Source organism: Metarhizium brunneum, chromosome 5 (assembly GCF_013426205.1).
Source record: "Metarhizium brunneum chromosome 5, complete sequence".
Classification (NCBI taxonomy): Eukaryota; Fungi; Ascomycota; class Sordariomycetes; order Hypocreales; family Clavicipitaceae; genus Metarhizium; species Metarhizium brunneum.
Window position 1 is genome coordinate 1,849,923 of NC_089426.1, and position 17,674 is coordinate 1,867,596.

Genomic DNA, 17,674 nt, shown 5'->3' on the forward strand with positions numbered 1-17,674 from the left:
TGTACGGAGGAGTTTGGCATGAGACACTCCAGAGAGTTCACACCCTCAACACGGCCTCACGTGGTGTGTATTTTCCTTTGGAGCCGTGATTTGCATGAGGGTTTGCCTTCCTGCAGTGCTCTATCCAAGACAGATCCACATCAGTGTGAAGCAGAGATGAAAGTACCCCGTACTTTGTAGAGGAAAGATTTTGAGAAACAATGAAAAGCTCTCAATGGAGCCGGGGTGTTTGGTGGTCGAGAACCCAGCTGACCCGCTCTAGTGGCCGCGGAGGTCGTAATTAACCGTTGTTCTGCGCCTAGCAAACCTCCCAAGGCCATGAGGATCCTTGTTTAATGGAAGGCGACGCTAGCAACCAAGTCCAACAGTCGAGTTCTTTGCAATATAGCGTTGGCCAGGTCCGGCAGACATAAACTCAATATTATACCACTTCCAACATGGCCTACTAGTCAGAGTGTGCGTTCCGACAGGGAGTCGATGCCTCCTTCAGAGCTGTTGGTATCCAAGGTACGGTGTTTCTGTGCAACCATTCACCGTTTCATACAAGCTAATGCATTGCCTCACCCCAAGCGAGGGTGTTGTACAATCATACAGGATATAGCGAAGTGCAAGGAACGCTCAAGTCGCTTTTTTTTGAGCGTACTCGGACAAAGATGTCTTATCAAAGCTAAGTGACATTGTAAACCCCGCAGCCCTACGAAGTCCACGTTTAGAATTGCATGTTTGATGAAGATAACGCGAGGAAAATTCGGTTTCCATGCTGGTTGAACACCGCCAAGGACAATACCAGTCGGGTGCTTCTGACAACAGGCAAGCTGTTGATAAGCCCCAGCGATTGCTTACAATCAGTTGTGCTTGACGCACAACTGTCACACCAACCTCAATTCACTCTTCAAGCAAGCCTCTCAACATCGCCGATGAGAACTTGGACCATTTCAGCATAGCGAGGCAGCCCCATCCTGGCTAGCTTTGGTGCCAATTGCGTGCCAGCCTTGGCCAAACCGAAACACCTCGAAAACGATGTGACCCTGCCCATCCTAAGAAAGCTAGCTCAAACCAAAGGATGTGCACCATGCTACGAAAATGGTAATGGGATAAAGCGGCGGGCGTGCTATGGGGATGGAGGCTTCGCCAGCTCTGAGGGAAAGCATTGAGTCCAGCATTGTGTAAGGCTGTCGTATGCATGCTGAAATCTGGAACTAATCGCACCAAGTGGCCTCGCATCATTTCAATCGCTGCCATATTGCATAAGCCGGGTGGCAATAGACGCTTCAAGTTCTTATGCCTAAAGAAGCTTCTGATTCGGGTCACCAAGGATCAGATTGACTGTCGATTGCACACCCATTACTCAACAAGATCACGCAAAAGATAACGCTCTAGAATCAATCACCACTCTTAAAGTCACGCACGTAGGTGTCTACAATGACTAGGATTGACGAATCATACTGCGGAATGTAATACGGAGTTCACAATGACGAATTCACATCGCAGACCGTGAGGCGGCAAAGGAAGATTGCCACAGCAAGCCTAATTATTTCCATACATCTTGTTTATTAACCCGCATCTTGACAAGCAGGCACTTGAATCTGGTGTAAGCTACTCTTGGAATTTGTCTTTCGGCTTTGACAACACGGACTTCCGCTGGGTTATTAATAAGAGGGTGCAGAAGCCAAGTCTTAGACCCGCAGAGTCAACACCGTGGCCGAGTCACATCAAGATAGTTACCGGGGGCCATGGCCGGAGCTACCCCTGTTCAATACAGATTGTTGTATGTACTACTACTAGTATATACATGTATGTCTATTGAACAGACTCTTCTGCGCTGCGCTCTTATCCACATGGTACAAAACAACACAATGATATGCAGCGGCAGTGCCCTGCACAGATGGGCTTGGGGGACTTCTGTGTGAGTTCTGGTCAACATGAAAAGGCCACACCCTTTTTTTTGCTATCTTTCCCTAGATAGGCTGTCTTGGACAAGACATTAAGTTCATACGCGAGTCAGCCCGGAGTTCCATCAAGAATACGTTTCAAGACAGCATGTTGTGGTCTGCGGTTGTCGTCATCGGCTGCAACCACGTGGTCGAAACTCCCCAGAAGCAGCGATGATCCCAATTACAGCGACATAGGATACAGGCTTGCAGGTTGTCCGGAGCAGATACACGCAACCATGTGCAATTTAGTTAAAGGATTGCGCCGATTATTATTATCTCTATGCTCTTGCTGGACTTCGTACAATACTACTACACTACGGAGTATTTAGAATGTACAGAGCACTGAGGTGAAGGAGAGTTGGGTGGTGGCTCTTTACGGAGCACGTCCACTAGGATAGTGTCACGGACGGGCCAGAGCAGGGATGAGACTTGCGGCACTTGATCTCCACAAGCGAAAGTCAATTTTGCCTGTCGCCCGGCATAAGAGAGTAGCAGTACTCCGTACTACTACATACTACCAGTTGACCTGTCAGGACGAGGGTTCCAATATACATCTCCCCCTATCCGTATGTCACGTACATTATGGTACTCTGTACACGGACTAACGGACTGCTAGTACCGCACCCGGTTATATTTAGCACAGTGGAAAAACCAACCAAAGATACTATTGTACATGCGTCCGTCCTGCGTGTTTGGTAGCGAGGATGCTACCTTGGAGTGTGATTCCGCGATACCTTGGGCAGTCGGGCAGGATTCGAATAGCACCCCGGGGGTTCGAGAGTGCGACACAGAGGTCAAATTAGGGCATTGTCTTATGTCTGTCTTTCCTCAGCATCCCCAGTCTGGAAGGCCTCCGAGTTCTGGATTGCAGCATGTTGTGGCTCATAGCATATTAGACAATGCAGGCTGCGGTTCCTCGCGTACGGAGCCGAACACGTATGGAGACCCCCGGATTGTGCCAGGAAAAAAATTGGTCTTATTCACTAACGTGTAATTAGTTTGGCCGCTTTGACCCTGAGCATTCCCCCGTTGCAATGCCATGCAATGCGATGTACAATAATGGCGTAGTTTGCCAATCTCTTCGATCACGGTGTACGTACTCCATAATTACATGTAACTGGACAACTAAGTGCTTGCCCTGGTTTCTTAGCCAGACTCTCTGGTTTCTGTCCAACAAACACAAGGCCGATCCGTCTTCCATGCACCAGACTCGTGCGCACCAATCGTACTGGCATATCAGTTCCAGCCGGCCCTCCCTGAGATATTGCCCCAAATGAGGCCGGCTGTGCGTACATACATACAATGCATGCAGCGTCACTCCGTCCAACGGGATCTCCCATTCTGACATGTCACCCATCATTTGCCATGGAGCAACCTGGGTATCCACAAGGGCATTCACCTGGACAATGAACGAAAACGAATCGCAATTTACGATAATAGAAAGAGTCTCGTTTTCATATCCGTCAAACATTTGGAACCACTGCAAAGAAAAGCAACAACCTCCCAATCGAGAACTTGGCGAAATGATCAGAGCGTTATGCGTTGCCTGCGCCACAAGTCATGCAAGTTACAGAATCGTGCTGAGGCTGGCCGGCACCAACGTCGCGGCTCCGTCACAGATGACTCGTCGAATTCAATTGGGAAACGAAACGGTCGTGCGAGAATGCGTTGTTGGCAACGACTCGTTTGCCAGTCAGGCGTGCACCGAGGTAGTATAGGGACAAATCATTGCACAAGGTTTCAAGCACAGCCTCAGCCCTGTCGACGAGTGACGGGACTGGCAAAATTCACCTTTTTTTTTTGTCCGACGTCGCTCTCGGCTTCACTTACTTTCTGTCTCAAACACCGGGCTTCCACTCCCTGGTCAGTAGTACTAGCCAGCTACGGGACGATCTAGCAACTCCTTTACTGCATCGTGGCAAAAGACAAGGCTCCCCCTGGCAGTAGACGAAATAAGTCCTCTGAAACTTCAGACCAGGTTCGGATGGAGTAGAGATAGGTGGCTTCTACGATGTATCCTGTCTTGGGTTCAACCCGAAACTCGCACCTGTGCCAAACGGTCACTGGGAAAGATATCAATGCACACTCCATACAAGTTCTCACGTTGCAGAAGTATAGAAAGTATCGCATTTATAATGGGAGGATTCAATACGTCCCCGCCTCCTGATTGGCCAGAAACAGGAAATCAATCTTGACTATATAGAGAAGGAAGCTGACCAGTTCAAACCCTTCAGGTACATTCGGCAAACCTACCTACCGAAGAGCAGAAGTTTTGGTGTTTGATGAACTAATATGGTGGTTTGAGATTTCTTTGACTCCTCCAGCTTGCCTTGGTTTCCGAGAGTCGGGGCCGCACTTGACGGTTATCAACTTGAACCATAACTGCTTGGTCTTTTAGTCGTAATGAGTATCCTCTCCAAGGCAGTTCCCGTTCATATGAGGCAGATCAGAGTGACAAGTCCAATACACCAGAATCAGGGACTGTTGATATAGCAACCTACTCCGTATATTGATTGGAATTGGAGAATTACCCCTTTGATTCGATGACCACCCGGTAATGGCATTTGATTAGGAGAAGGGGCCCTCATGGGCATTCCCTCGGCGGCAAGGGGGAGCATAAACAACAAAGAGAATTCAAATTTTCCTTTTTTCTAATTTCCTTCTGAGGATGACGAAAGTGGACAGCGATAAGATTGCGAGACGAGGCAAGTTGAGTAATATCTCGGCATGCCGAGGCCTTAACCAAGATTATATACAAAGATGTGCACCATCACGTCGCGGCTTGAAAGGACCGCAGTTCAATGGACAACAGTTGGATAACCGCAATAGAATAGACGGCAACTACAGAGTACAATAGGATAGTATGATGGCAACGGCGGAAACAGGTCAACATGTTGTCTCACCTGTTGTTCTCTCCTCTTATAACTAACTCCACCCCTAGGCTCCAGCAATTCCCTCGGCAACTCAGCGTGTCTTCAAGTTGCCTGCACTGTGATTTTTGCAAAGATGTATCACATCTCACGTTTTGGCTTGGAGAAAGACCAACAGACGGTAGCCCAGTCCGCCCTGTCACTGGGCCAAGAAAACCGTTGGAAAAGAAAAGGAGAAAAGAAAACGAGGCTGATTACAGAGCCATCCCGCCGCCGTCAGCGATAAAATCCCAACACGTAGCTGAGCCTCGTCGCACATCGGCGCGTCAAGCACATACATATGTATGTACACATGCATATGTACATACATGCACGAGGGAGCAAGCCGCAGCGTGTTCAGAAGAAAAAGGGGAAAAAAGGCGCAGACAAGAACATTGTTCCCGTCTGGCTGTTGGCAAGGTTCGCCCTCCCGGTGCTCTGGTTCAACGGCTTTCGGGGACTCCATCTCGCGCCTCGAACCAAATCAATGACCAGGACCAGGTGTCTAGCTTGCCTGCTAACTAGTACTACTACTACTCTGTAGAGCTAGGTAAATTCATTGCAACTACATCCCAGCCCTGTAATGGTAACTAACTATGTATTGGTGACTCCAGTTACAGTACCCCGCCGCGGGTTGCGCATGGGGGATTGGGAAATCAACAACGGCCCGTTCGAACATCGCGGCGTTGCGCCTAGACTCTCTCTCTCTCTCTCTCTCTCTCTCTCTCTCTCTCTCTCTCTCTCCCTCACCTTGGCGCAAATCTTCGCTTCACCTGCCAACTTTCAAGCAATAGCCAGGCCGAGCCAGTCCGGTCCTAATTGCAGTCGCTGCCTTCGCCCACTCGCTATACAACCCTCCTTTTTTTTCTTGCCCGTCCGGCATTGATGGGACCCGCCGCTTCGTCAAGCTGCCCAGCAGGGAGTTGGCCGAACTAAGACATTTCCACATTGTCGTCACACCATCATGGTGCGCCATAGGACTAGGCCATCCGCCGACATTTAAAGCTGCACGGGAAACTAATTCCAGCGTGGACAGCAGAGTTCCCTGGGCCTGCCTCTGGAGGGGGAAGCAAGGGGAGCCAAGTCCTTGATACCCTCTCCAATCCCCAACTCCACGTACGAGATGACGAGTTGTACTACGGAGTACTAACTAGTAGTTGCTGCTATTCGGGTTTATAAAAATAAAGAGCAAACCCCAGAGGCCATGTCATGGCCCTATTGCCGGGGAAGCATTCTGATCCAGGGCCCCCCCAGAAGTGACGCCATTTAAACTTCAAACATGCTGCGCTCCGGACTCCGGGCTCATCTTTGCTCGCCCGTGTGCTTCATGCCATGTTGTTGTCCATCCTTCTCCGTGCCCTCCGCTCCTCATCGCAAGACAGGGCAGCAACCACCATGGGCCATTGTACGTGCACATGTAACTTCGCCATCAATGCATTTCCCCAAACTCGGGCCCCCCGTTGCTGTCGATGCGTCATGTTATCCAAACGGGCACGCATTATACACGCAGCACACAACACCAGTCGCCAGCTCTTTCAAGGCAATTGGCGCGTTTCACAACAGGGCCGCCAATGCATTTCTTGTAGTTGTGCACTCCATAGCCTTTGTACATACTCTAGGTACTATCACAAGTTTCCAACGGCCCAGCAAAGAGGCCCCGTCGCCAAAGAATGGGATCCGCCACGGCGTCTATTGCCAAGTATCGCGAGTTGGCTGGTGGTGGGCGCGGGTGGCACATGTCAAGGGACATTGAAATTTCACACAGCCCACCTCCGCGGAAGCCCTTGGACGGCACGAAGCGCGACACAATCTAAAACCTTGACATGGTGCGTTTGACTCAGCGGTACTGGCCATCAAGGCACTTTCATTACGGTCATCCCGAGCCTACAAGACTACCTACCTATGTTACTTGCTGATCATCCCACATTTTGCCGCAACTCGTGTGCATGCTGTAGTCATCATCATCATCATGGCAACAAAGGCGATCGATTCCCTGCATGTCGTCGAGGCGCACTGGTGGCCTTTTACATGTCTGATACATACATACGTACATCATAAACCCGCATACAGTCCATTCATGCCTTCACAACGGATGAAATCCCCGTGGGCCATCTCGACTGTCACCAACCTCGTCTTCTGCCCAAAGCCTCGGAACTGGTCTTAAATTTCCGGAATCCTTGCAGTGCAACTGTCGATTGTAAGGTACTACTACTATACTTCTAGCGACAAAACCTCCCCAGCATATTGGCATTAAATGACCAACAACAGCCCAGGTACGAACTCTACCCTGGAAAAGATATCCACATGAAACCCTGACGGGACAAGGGCATATTCTTGGCAAACACAAGAGCATGACGAATTGTGATTGGATCTAATATTGTATGCATCCTTCAACACCATGGCTATGCAGCACCGCCCGTTGACCTATAATCCATGGCTGCTCAGCCCTGTACATTCTTCCCAAAGCACCCATCAAACTCCAAAATAGGGTATACATGTCTCATGTAGAGAGAGAAAACAAACAGAAAAAAACATGAACCACCATTTCAGCCTTCACGATTGATGTATACAGGGATACCGTAAACGACAACCGCAGCTGCGTTCAGGTATTTGAATTTGCAAGCGTCTCGAGCTTTAGCCACGGCTTCGGGAAGCGAAGAACCCCTTGCCAGTCGCGGCGACGTTGGACGTGACGGTGCTTCCGAGTCGATATTATCATCACCGCTGTCCGTGTCTACGTCGTTGACACCGCCTTTCTTGCCTCTGCCTTTCTTCCTATCGCCCTTTTCGAATGTGCCATGAGCAAACAGTCCCCATTCTTCAAAAGTCCGGCCCGCGAAACGGTCAATGTCACGATCTGTCACATCCCAAAGCGTGCCCACCACCGCAGGACAACCTGCCATCATGTAGTTCCATACAGGGCCATAACACTCAAACTCCCCGGCTTCTGTAAGTGCCGCTGAGCTGCAGCCCATGAGAAACGTAGTTGCCCGGCATTTCTCCAGCCGTCGAACTGTCTTGCCGCGGATGTATTGCGCACCACTGCCATGTCCAAAGTAGAGCAAAATCTCTGATTTTGACAGAGCGTCTTCGAATTCGGATTCTTGTGGGGTTTTGTTGACAATCCCGTCCCAGCTCTTGAGAGTCTCGAATGTAGACTGAAAGAAAGCCTGTGTGTTCTTCAGATCAGAGGATGGATTGAGGATATAGGTTCCAGCTTTGGGAGAAACACAATGCCCCTCTTGGAGTTCGGGCTCGGCCCCCTGCGTGTTGGATTCTGTAATGAGTTGTCGTAGACAGGCAAGTGACGGAACTCGGGATAGCGCCAGCCCTTCCATGCAAGGCAGCGATTCCCACGGGAAGGCATGCAGGGCCTTATCTAAGATGAGGATAGTGTGAGAGCCTTCCTGTCGTTCTGAGCCCGCGTTCAAGGCCGAGTAATATCCTCGAAGGGCATCGTATGTTTCGACAACCATGGCATCGAAATCAATCTCGTCGTATGCGTTCCTCTCCCCGTGAAACTGTAAAATATCTACCACAAAGTAAAGCAAGTCGTTCAGAGCCTCATCAAAGTCGCAATCCGGACGAGTTGGGTCGCCAAGGCCGATGAAAAGGTCGAGAATTCTAGGATCAAGATTAACAGACGATGCTTTAGTCGTCTTCTTGCCACGTATTCGGTTTCGAGATGGAAGGCTTCCATCAAGGATTTGCTGGAAACTTTTCTGGAAGCGCGCCAATAAATCTGTTCTTCTTTGGTGCTGAGAGAAGATACCTTTGAATCCTCCCAACCAGGTCGATTCAACCGTCGACAAGAGGTCCTTCAGTCTGGTATCCAATGCTTCGCGTTCAGCCCACCAAGCACTTCGCTCGCCCTTTGCTGAAAAGTCACGCGCAGAATGACTGGTCTCGTTGGCAAGTTTAACGATATCGAGAAGTTCCTCACGTCCATGTTCAAAATTAAACACCTCAGCGTCAGCATCGCGAGAGTTGGCTCTCTCCAGCGGTAAGCGTAAAATGAACGGACTGTGTCCAGCCTGTAACTTGGTAATAGAAAGATCACGGCAACTGTCACTCAATGAGAGAGAAATGACGTTCCAGTTGTTGGGCAACAAGTCTACATAATTCTTTTGGAACGCAGCCATATCCGGAGTGAGACTCATAATAGTTTTGCGAAGCGAGGTTGGCGGGTCGTCGGGAACAGAAGGCAGACTGGCCCCCAGGGGTCGTAACGTATTCGAAAGGGTAATTTGCTCTCGTGTCCACGTAATGTTGCGGCCCAAGTCCACTGCTACTGTGGCGAGGCCAGATGAAAGGACGGGCTTCGTCTTGGAAGCAGATGTAGCAGACAGTAGGATAATGGTGCTTTGTAACAATGTTGAAAGTCGGTGCACCATACCACTATCAGATGTCGACAAGGTAGACGCATGTGCTTCAATCAATATATCTTGAGCCCGTCGGAGGGCGTCTGCAAACGCCGGTCCAGATTTGTCTTTGGCTGTCTTCCTGTCACCGGCTGCAGCGCGTCCACGGCGGGGGGGCGACGCAACAAGGTTGTTCTTGTCCATGGAGGCCCTCCCTGCGCTGCTAGCTACGGCAGGAAACGAAATTGTAGAGTCTTGCATTACAGAAAAGACCGGGTCTGAAATCATCTGTTCCATGCTATGGCCGATGAGGGACGTTGCGGTGACAATCTGCTCCAAGGACAGAGTTCCAAATAGCTTCGGCAATTCCTTTGCCTGGTCCAAAGTTGACAAGGCGGAAGACCAATCCTTCTTTTGTATGTATCCAATTGCCCTGGAAAGAAGAACTGCGGCAAGTAATGATGACTGGTAAATATCTTTGGGGAGTTGAGCTACCTCCTCGGCTGTGATTGCCTGGGCCTTTGTTGTTGCAGGTCGCCTGGTAGGTCGCGTAACAGATGCGGGCTTGGCTTTGGCGGTTCGTGCAGTCCGTGAGGTTTTCGCGGTGGTTGTCTTTGCCTTTTCCATAGGCGCAGTCGACTTTTCAATACAAACAGAATTACCGGGATTACTGTCCATCAATCGCAGAGTCTCTTCCGCCATTGTTAGATATTCGTTAGCTTTGTCTTCGTCCCCTATTTCGGAATATAGCTCGCCAAGCTTTCGAGCAAAGTGCACACGCGAGGAGCAAATATTGCTGGGAATGTGACGCTGTGCATCCGCCAAAGTTTCAATAGCCTTTGTTATGTTTCCTGCCTTAAGATATATAGACCCGGTCCACGCGGTGACTTGCGCACAGTAGAGAGAGGATTGTGTGCTCTGCGCTATTTTCCATGCAGATTCGGCATAGTAAATGGTCTCCTGAAACATTCCAATATGCGCATACACAGATGATATATGTAGGAGGCAGCGGAGCAATGGTACTGCGAGCCCCCAAAACCGAGGGCCAGTCCTTTTGACCTGAGATGTTTTTAGGTCAAGACCAATCAAGCGGTTTCCGGACATATTTGAGTCGGGTTCTGACGATGCTGCTTCGAGCTTAGCCCAATCGTGAGACAACGTACGAACACCAGTTCGGATCGACGATAGAGCGTCTTCGATATTGCCGGTTTGTATTGAGACTGTGGACTGAATAAGGGCTGACAAAGAAATCATCAAATTGGCTTGGTACTTGGACTGTGCCCATGATGAGCACGATTGGTAACAAATGTCGTTTGCTTTATTGACATAAATCAATCTACACTCTTCTTTAGCGGTGATACTGCAAGAAATGAGGAGGATGCTTTACTCACGCTTCATCCAGACTTCCAACACCAGCGTAGTACTCAGCTTGTGATAAGTAAAAGTCGGCGACAACCCGTTGCGATACCCCTTCATTGTGTTCAAGGAGCTCTTTGGAGACTTCGAGTGCACCGGACGCCTGAGAAAACTTGCCAATGCCGATATATTGGATAGCAAGATGGCTGCTGTGGAGAATCAAACCATCATCGAATGATCCAGAGTATTCAGCTACAGCTTTGGCCATTGCAATGGAAAGTTCCGAAATAGAAATTTGAAGCTCTGTTTCTCCCCGTAGATCAGCCAAATGGTTGAGCGTCTGCAAAAAGTCAATCAATGTCTGTGGGTTGTCGATCTTGGTGTATAAATCATCCTTGGATTGATATGACTCAAGAATCGCCTTCCAGCAAGTGATGTTACCCTTGACGACTGATGTAGGGAACTCATTATCACTATCGGCTAGGGCGGCCAAGGAAGAATGATATGCTTGGAGGTGAGGAATAAATTGTGTGAGAGACCCATCTTCTCCTTTGTCTCTCTTCTGGAGCTGTTGAGAAACTTGACCAAGGTTTGATGTAATTTCTGCCAACTCCTCATCTTCTCCAATATTCTGATACAGCAAGTGAAGTAACACTCGGAATCGCCGGATGGGATATTTATCCAAAGAATAGATTCGAAGTAGCGCTGCCGGGCTAGGATCATGAAGGCGGAGGGGTTGCCGCTGACCTGCTGATTCAGTGCTTAAATGCATAAGATGCTCAAGTACAGCCGCTCGTTCAGCCTCGGGAAGAAAGAAAGTCCAGTCGTTCCAAGATTTATCCAGCTTAGCTATTGAGCGCAGAGTACGCGATAGGGAAGAGGCTTTATCCGTGGTGGCCCAGGCAAGAGTAGGTGGTAACGATGCTAGAGCAGCAGCAACATCAGAGAGAACGCCATCTTCGGCCATGTTAGTGCAGATGGATCTCAGAGTTCCAACGGCATCCTCACTTCGGCCAGACCCCTTGCATAGGTCGGCAAACAGCTCCAGCTTCATTGACAACTGCGCCTTATCTTTTAGGGAGGAAGATCGCTCTTTGACAGCGTCGATGGATCTGCTTAGAGACTGTAACAGCTGTTTATTGAGGTCCTTGGTTCGGTGCTTCATCTTTCGCAGCTCCATGAACTTGGAAAAATAGAGAGTGGAAATCTTAACATGGTAGCCCCCAAGTTGCTCAATTCTCGCAGGGGAGAGCAGTGGATCGCAAATGGAGTCGAGCAGTCCCGAGCAATGCTGAAGGACATCGTCAATTTGATGCCATTCGAGAGCACCAGATTGAATCCCACACTTGACTACCATCAAGGTTGCGTCTAGTGTCTGGTTTATTGATTGCATGACGGCTTGTTTTCGCTGGTCAAACTGCAAGGTTTGCTTCGCAGGAGCATCTTTTCCAGGGGCAGTACCTATCCATCGTCTCAAGAATCGTGGGTATCGAAGAACAAAGTTGTTCAATAGGGTGCTTGTTGTCTGAGGTATCGGATCAGAGACTGCCTTAGGATCCAACTCTTTCATCAACAGCCCCACGACGGATCGCCTCGTAGCTGAGAGGCTTTCTAGCAGTTCATTGAGCTCTGTGAGAGTGCCACTAAGACTACCCTCCAGACTGTCGATAACTTCTTGAATAGCCTTTTCAATGCCATCATCCAACTTTGGCTTTTTCAGAGCAGTAGCAAGAATGCGTGCGGACACAGAGCACAATACCACAGCAGAGTCCGACTCCGGTCTTAAGGTGGCCTTGAGGCTTTCAAACCAACTGCACGCACCATCGTATTGTCGCGCTGCATGAGCTGCAGATCCCAAAACTTGATAGATAGATGATAATGGTGACCTAGAGGATATTGAAGGATCCGGCTTGTGTGAGCGAATGAGCTGCATCAGTTCTTCATAGGCTGCTAGTAGGGACCGATACAGAAGTTTGTCGTCGGATACATGGCGTCTCGCGAAAGCTCGCATACAGCGGCTAAACGGGGCTAAAACTTCATCGTCAATGCTGCCTTGATGTCCAGCCAACTTCCACCACCTCAATTGTGTTCTAAATGCCAAAGCTTGAAGCTCAAAGGTGCTCTGTGGGCTGGGACTTAACCGGGGCTCAACTGCCACCTCATCCTCCTGACTAGACACGCTTGGTAGCATTGAGAGTAGGGCTTGTGAAAATGAAGCCATTTGACGAGCAGCTTTCTGAGTTTGCTTGTCTCCGGAATCCGCGTGCTTTAAGAGCAGATTGACAGGGGACGATGCATGCTTTTCCAGCAGCATAGGTAGTAGTGCCTCGATATGAGCAGGTTTTTTCGTAGCACCAATAAGTTTGACAAGCTGGATTTGGAAAGAAGTGATGATTGGAAGCGTTTGGAGTGAGATTTTTGTCCGAAATTCGAGTAGCTCGGCGATCCCCGTAGCACCCAACTTGATCTCGGCAGACGTTGATGTAGCGACTTTCGAGCTTTCAGTACCGGTAGCAGGATCCAATCGAGATTTTAATATTTTCAATTCCTTCAACGCCTGGTCATGCATATTCAAAGCTAGGAGTTTGCCTATAAACGCAGACATGCCATTTTCCACCTGGAAGTCGTATTGAGCCTCTTGTGTTGAAGGTTTTAGTGATCGAAGGGAAGCAAAGGCTACTCGTGCGCACTCGACAACCGCCAAACATCCTGTAGAGTGAGCAGACAAACCAACCCTGGCCTTGGTGATAGAGACATTTGGTGAGGTTGCCACACGATTCAAGGTTCTCGGCTGCATTGGCGACAATGGTGCCGATAGTGAGCGCCGTAGGGTTCGTCTCGAAGCTAACTGAGGAACATTCTCAACCTGTTTGCAAGGCGTTGATGGAGGCGCAGGTCTCGAAGCTTCCGTGAGTGTCTTTAACGTTGCATTGATGATGTGTGTTGCTAGGATGGTCCGGTCTCTCGAGTTCAATTGTTCACTACGTGAATGCGCAGCTGAAGGTTTCCTCGACGCGGTGCTGGCTTTTGACGATTTCGCCGTTGTAGTTGATTTAGCCGTTCTGGATGCCGATTTTGTTACCTGCGCAGATGGTTCCGTTTCGAGCAGGAGCAATTCTTTGAGTGTTACAACAGTCGCTGGTGTGCACGCCGTGGTCGATGATACTGCTGCCTTCACGGCGTCGGCCGATGCTTGTAATGAAGCCATGTAGGTTATTATGTGCGTGGCCTTCTAATCATATCGTCGCAATAAAACACCACAGGGTTAAAAGGACAAAACAAATGCAAATATCGCCCAAAAACCAAAAATGACGAGATGCAATGCCGAGTATAATGTCGAAATCTGATTGTATCGACGGTTTATGATCTAGTGTCGGTGCAGCCAAACCATGGTTAGTGTGGGTGGGGCTAAACGTCGGGAGTTGTCTGGGGCAACGCTCCAAGAGATTCACTGGCGGCGCACTTGGCCCACAGTCAGCCAACACGAACCAACCTGGAAAGTCCACATGTGAGACCCCAGACTTTGATTAGCAGGAAACTTCTTTCACAACGCTCGCCGCCTGGGCAAGGAGCCTGACGAAATGTCGATCCAGCGAGTACCACTGCGATTAATCGGCCTGAGCCGGTTAGAACTAGCATCCAGGACACCAGCACAGAGAAACCTTGCCATTCGGTGGTCCAGCACAAGTCCTGCGACCATTGTCGACACTGGATTCTGGACTTCTTTGATACCCAAACCTCTGCGAAGAGAAAATCGCAAGGGAATCAAAGGGAGAAAGTCGAAAGAATGGAACCCGGCAACTTTCTTTATCGTCATGTTCCTCTTCATTGGCTCCATGTCGATTCAGATGATAGCGCTCCGCAACCAGTGTGAACGATACAATCGGCAATCAACCGTTAGAATAGGGCAGCTGAGGGAGGCCTTGAGAAAACTCCAGAATGGTGAAGAGGTCGATGTGGACAAACTTTTGGGCAGCGCGGATGAATCACAAAAAGACGCTGACTGGGAAGAGAGTGGGTGTCTGCTGCTTCGCCAACAGCTCTAGGACGCTGGATGCTAACTTTGTGACCAGTGCTGAAAACCATTGAGCGAGACGAGGCGTCACAGAAAGCTCTAGTATCAGAAAATGTGAAGCAGCCGGAATTTCCTGCAAAGACTATCATGTCGGCGGCGCCCATGTCAGATACCGAGGCAGACGACGAACAGGGAAATGCCGATATGCAACCTTCGAAGCCAAAATCTGCGAATCTCGGCAATTTCTTCTAACAGTCTATATTCCCGGAAAATGTATAACACAAATAATGTAACACTATCAAGACAGCATATCCTTGAAGACGGTCGAATTCTCCAGGCGTATTTCCGTGGCTGGGTGGTGATGGGATCCCGCTCCAGTTTGTCGTAATCGAGAAACCAGGCCAGGAAGGAGTTGGTCCGTTAACAACTCAACTCTCACTCCCTGTTCACCCCCTTGTCGTGGATCTAGATCCGTGAAGAAGCGGTCCTCTCCTCTTACGCCGCCCATGTTTACAATGGCAATGGGCATTCCTCGATCTTTGGCTCGTTTGGCCAGCCGCCATGCCGAATACGTTGCGAGAGACGTCCCTAGAACTAGTAGTCTGCCAGCGCCATCGATGGCATCCTCAGAAGCAGCTTTAACGTGACGGGCAATACTTTCTCCAAACATGACAACTGCTGGCTTGAGAATACCAGCAGTACTTGGTGCCACCCAAGCGCCATCCGAATCGACCCGGACAAGTTGTTTTTGGCCGTTAGCATCTTCTGGCGGATCGGCCAAACATTTTGGACAAGGTGGATATCTAAAGGTTGTATATGGTGCTTCTGGGAGGTCGACATCGCCGTCGGGGTTAGCCTTCAAGCCCTTGAATTTCCGCTCCTCTGTACTTTCTGTATCCAAAGCACCAGAGGCAATAGCCTCTTCTAGAAGAGCCGCCCATTTTGGATTCAGACGAGCCAGCTGCCCCTGGAGCTCATCTCGAGAAAACTCAGTCTTGCAGCTCGTGCAGACAGTAGATCTCAGGTAGCCATGTAGCTCGAGGGAAGGTATTTGCGGATGGGCTTTAGGATGGAATGAATCAACATTCTGTGTAATAACACTCCGAATCAACCCCAAGTTTCCCAGATCTCTGATGGCATAATGACCCGCGTTTGGCGTCGCCTTGTGCAGCGTTGACCAGCCAAGAAAGCTGCGTGCCCAGTATCGCTTGCGTGCCTCGTGACTGCCAACAAATTCGTAATAATAAATGGGACGATAGGTCTTGTTCACTCTGTAGGTGCCTTTGACACCACGGTAGTCTGCAAGACCAGAAGCAACCGATAGGCCAGCTCCCGTGAGGACAACGGTAGAGTCTGGGAGGCTGTTGGGAGGCGGCGCCTGGAAGAAGTTGGCCAGGGCAGCAAGACCACCTTGGATGGTTGTAGCAGAGGCCGGCAGGATGGTAGGCGATGCTAGAATGTCCGTGTAGGGAATACGCATACGAGGTTTCGGCATTAGAAATGTCTGGGATGCCAGTGGCTGCTACGGCCACGGCATGTGATGTGATGAATATCCCCGTCCTGACGTGGTGGCCTGTATCAAGGTGGTTTAACGCTGCAGGTACGGAGTGCCGTCAACTATTTGCGGCATCAATTGGTTCCGCCGAAGACGACCGGAAAGCGGAATTGACCCTTGGCCCCAAGGCTGAATATTAGTAAGTACAGTGCAGACGCTGCTCGGAATAGGGCAGCGCCGAGATGTCGGGGCGTCTGGTGAGATGGTGAGATCAGGCCACCAGATGGAGCCCTGACGAGTGTTGGGCCTTGGGAGTATTTCAGACAACTGCTTCAGCGTGGTTGGCAGACAGAGATGGAGCGCCCCCACAGAAGTCGGGGTTGTCTGGTGAGTTGAAAGACGGGAAGGAGCACTGAAAACGAGTGCTTTAGGCCAGTGTTCAGCGGCTGGGTTCTGGGGGCACTCGAGCTCGAAATCAATTGACTGGCTTGTGCCTGGTACGTTCAGGCTGAAAGTTCACAGGTTTCTGTAGCTCGGAGCTCGGACGGTGCTTATCCTATTGAGTGTGCGAAGGTGCAGGTTATGTAGCGGACCCACTCTTTTCTGGTATCAATTGATATATTACTCCGTAGATACCTACTTTTATTGCTAGATTTAATCACGGTATAGTAATATATTTATATATATTTAAAGATAACTAATACTTATATTCTTGTATTATTTACTTAGAAAAATAAGTACTTTTAATAATTAGCTTCTTATTGGCCCACATCCCGGTCCGCTACAAAAGCTGCACCTTCGCACACTCAATGGGATGTAATTCTTGGTGAGGTTGGCACCCCCGCGTGTCCGCCACGGATTGCCGGCCAGGAACATTACGTCAACATGGATTGCAACATGGGGCACGGACTGCATTGACCTAACCTGAACCATTACATACATATGTATTTATATCGCTTATGAACGATGACTTGTATGAGAAGCATCATTAAATTCTTGACGCAAGCTTTCCAAGGCCGCGTTCAATGCTCAGTCAACATGGAAAGGAACGCCCGAACTGGAGCGTCAACCGCCTGGCGGAGACCGAGACTGGTCCCGATGCCCGCTAAACATGGCCCGGATTGCTGAACGGTCCCCGCAAAAAGGGGCACTACTCCCCAGCACCCCACTGTACTATGAGCCAGCTGGCCACTGTGAGGGCAGGAACAGCGATCTGAATCAGTGCACATGTGCAGCTCGGCTGAGGCCTTGGTACTTGCAACTAGTATATTTCGGCACTCCGTGGGAGGTACAAAGAGAGAAAATCAATCAGAAAACAAAAGCCCGAGTCCCAAGGCGCTCGCTCCAAATGACCGACTCGGAGCTCCTCTCAAGTGCCAGGTACGGAGTACTTTGTAGTTTCACTAGGCATCACTTGAACGGATGGCCCCATCGAATTCGTCTATTCCCGACCCGATCCGCCGCCGTTCTCGCTCGTCACCACCTCACTGCAACCAACTTTTCTTCCCTTTGTAACAAAAGCATGCTACGTTTCCCTTCCCATGCCAATCGACGTTTCGATGCCCTAGGAACAGTCGCGACAGACACTCGACGGCTCGAGCTCC

At 49.8% G+C, this 17,674-nt stretch overlaps 3 protein-coding genes across 3 annotated transcripts; 1 reads left to right on the plus strand and 2 right to left on the minus strand.

The window, feature by feature from the left end:
- Window positions 1–7,389: 7,389 nt before the first annotated feature.
- On the minus strand, window positions 7,390–13,768 carry bimB (Separin; the record flags this gene model as incomplete). Its single annotated transcript, XM_014686972.1, has 2 exons — window positions 7,390–10,540; window positions 10,596–13,768. 2 exons carry the CDS (start codon window positions 13,766–13,768, stop codon window positions 7,390–7,392), a joined length of 6,324 nt encoding a protein of 2,107 aa, XP_014542458.1.
- A 373-nt stretch (window positions 13,769–14,141) lies between these two features.
- Window positions 14,142–14,827, plus strand: G6M90_00g086570 (uncharacterized protein; the record flags this gene model as incomplete). Its single annotated transcript, XM_014686971.1, has 2 exons — window positions 14,142–14,574; window positions 14,634–14,827. 2 exons carry the CDS (start codon window positions 14,142–14,144, stop codon window positions 14,825–14,827), a joined length of 627 nt encoding a protein of 208 aa, XP_014542457.1.
- A 46-nt stretch (window positions 14,828–14,873) lies between these two features.
- Window positions 14,874–16,070, minus strand: NPD (NAD-dependent protein deacylase; the record flags this gene model as incomplete). The annotated part of the gene is made up of 1 exon (XM_014686970.1): window positions 14,874–16,070. The coding sequence occupies one exon, from the start codon at window positions 16,068–16,070 to the stop codon at window positions 14,874–14,876; it is 1,197 nt and encodes a 398-aa protein (XP_014542456.1).
- Window positions 16,071–17,674: the final 1,604 nt, after the last annotated feature.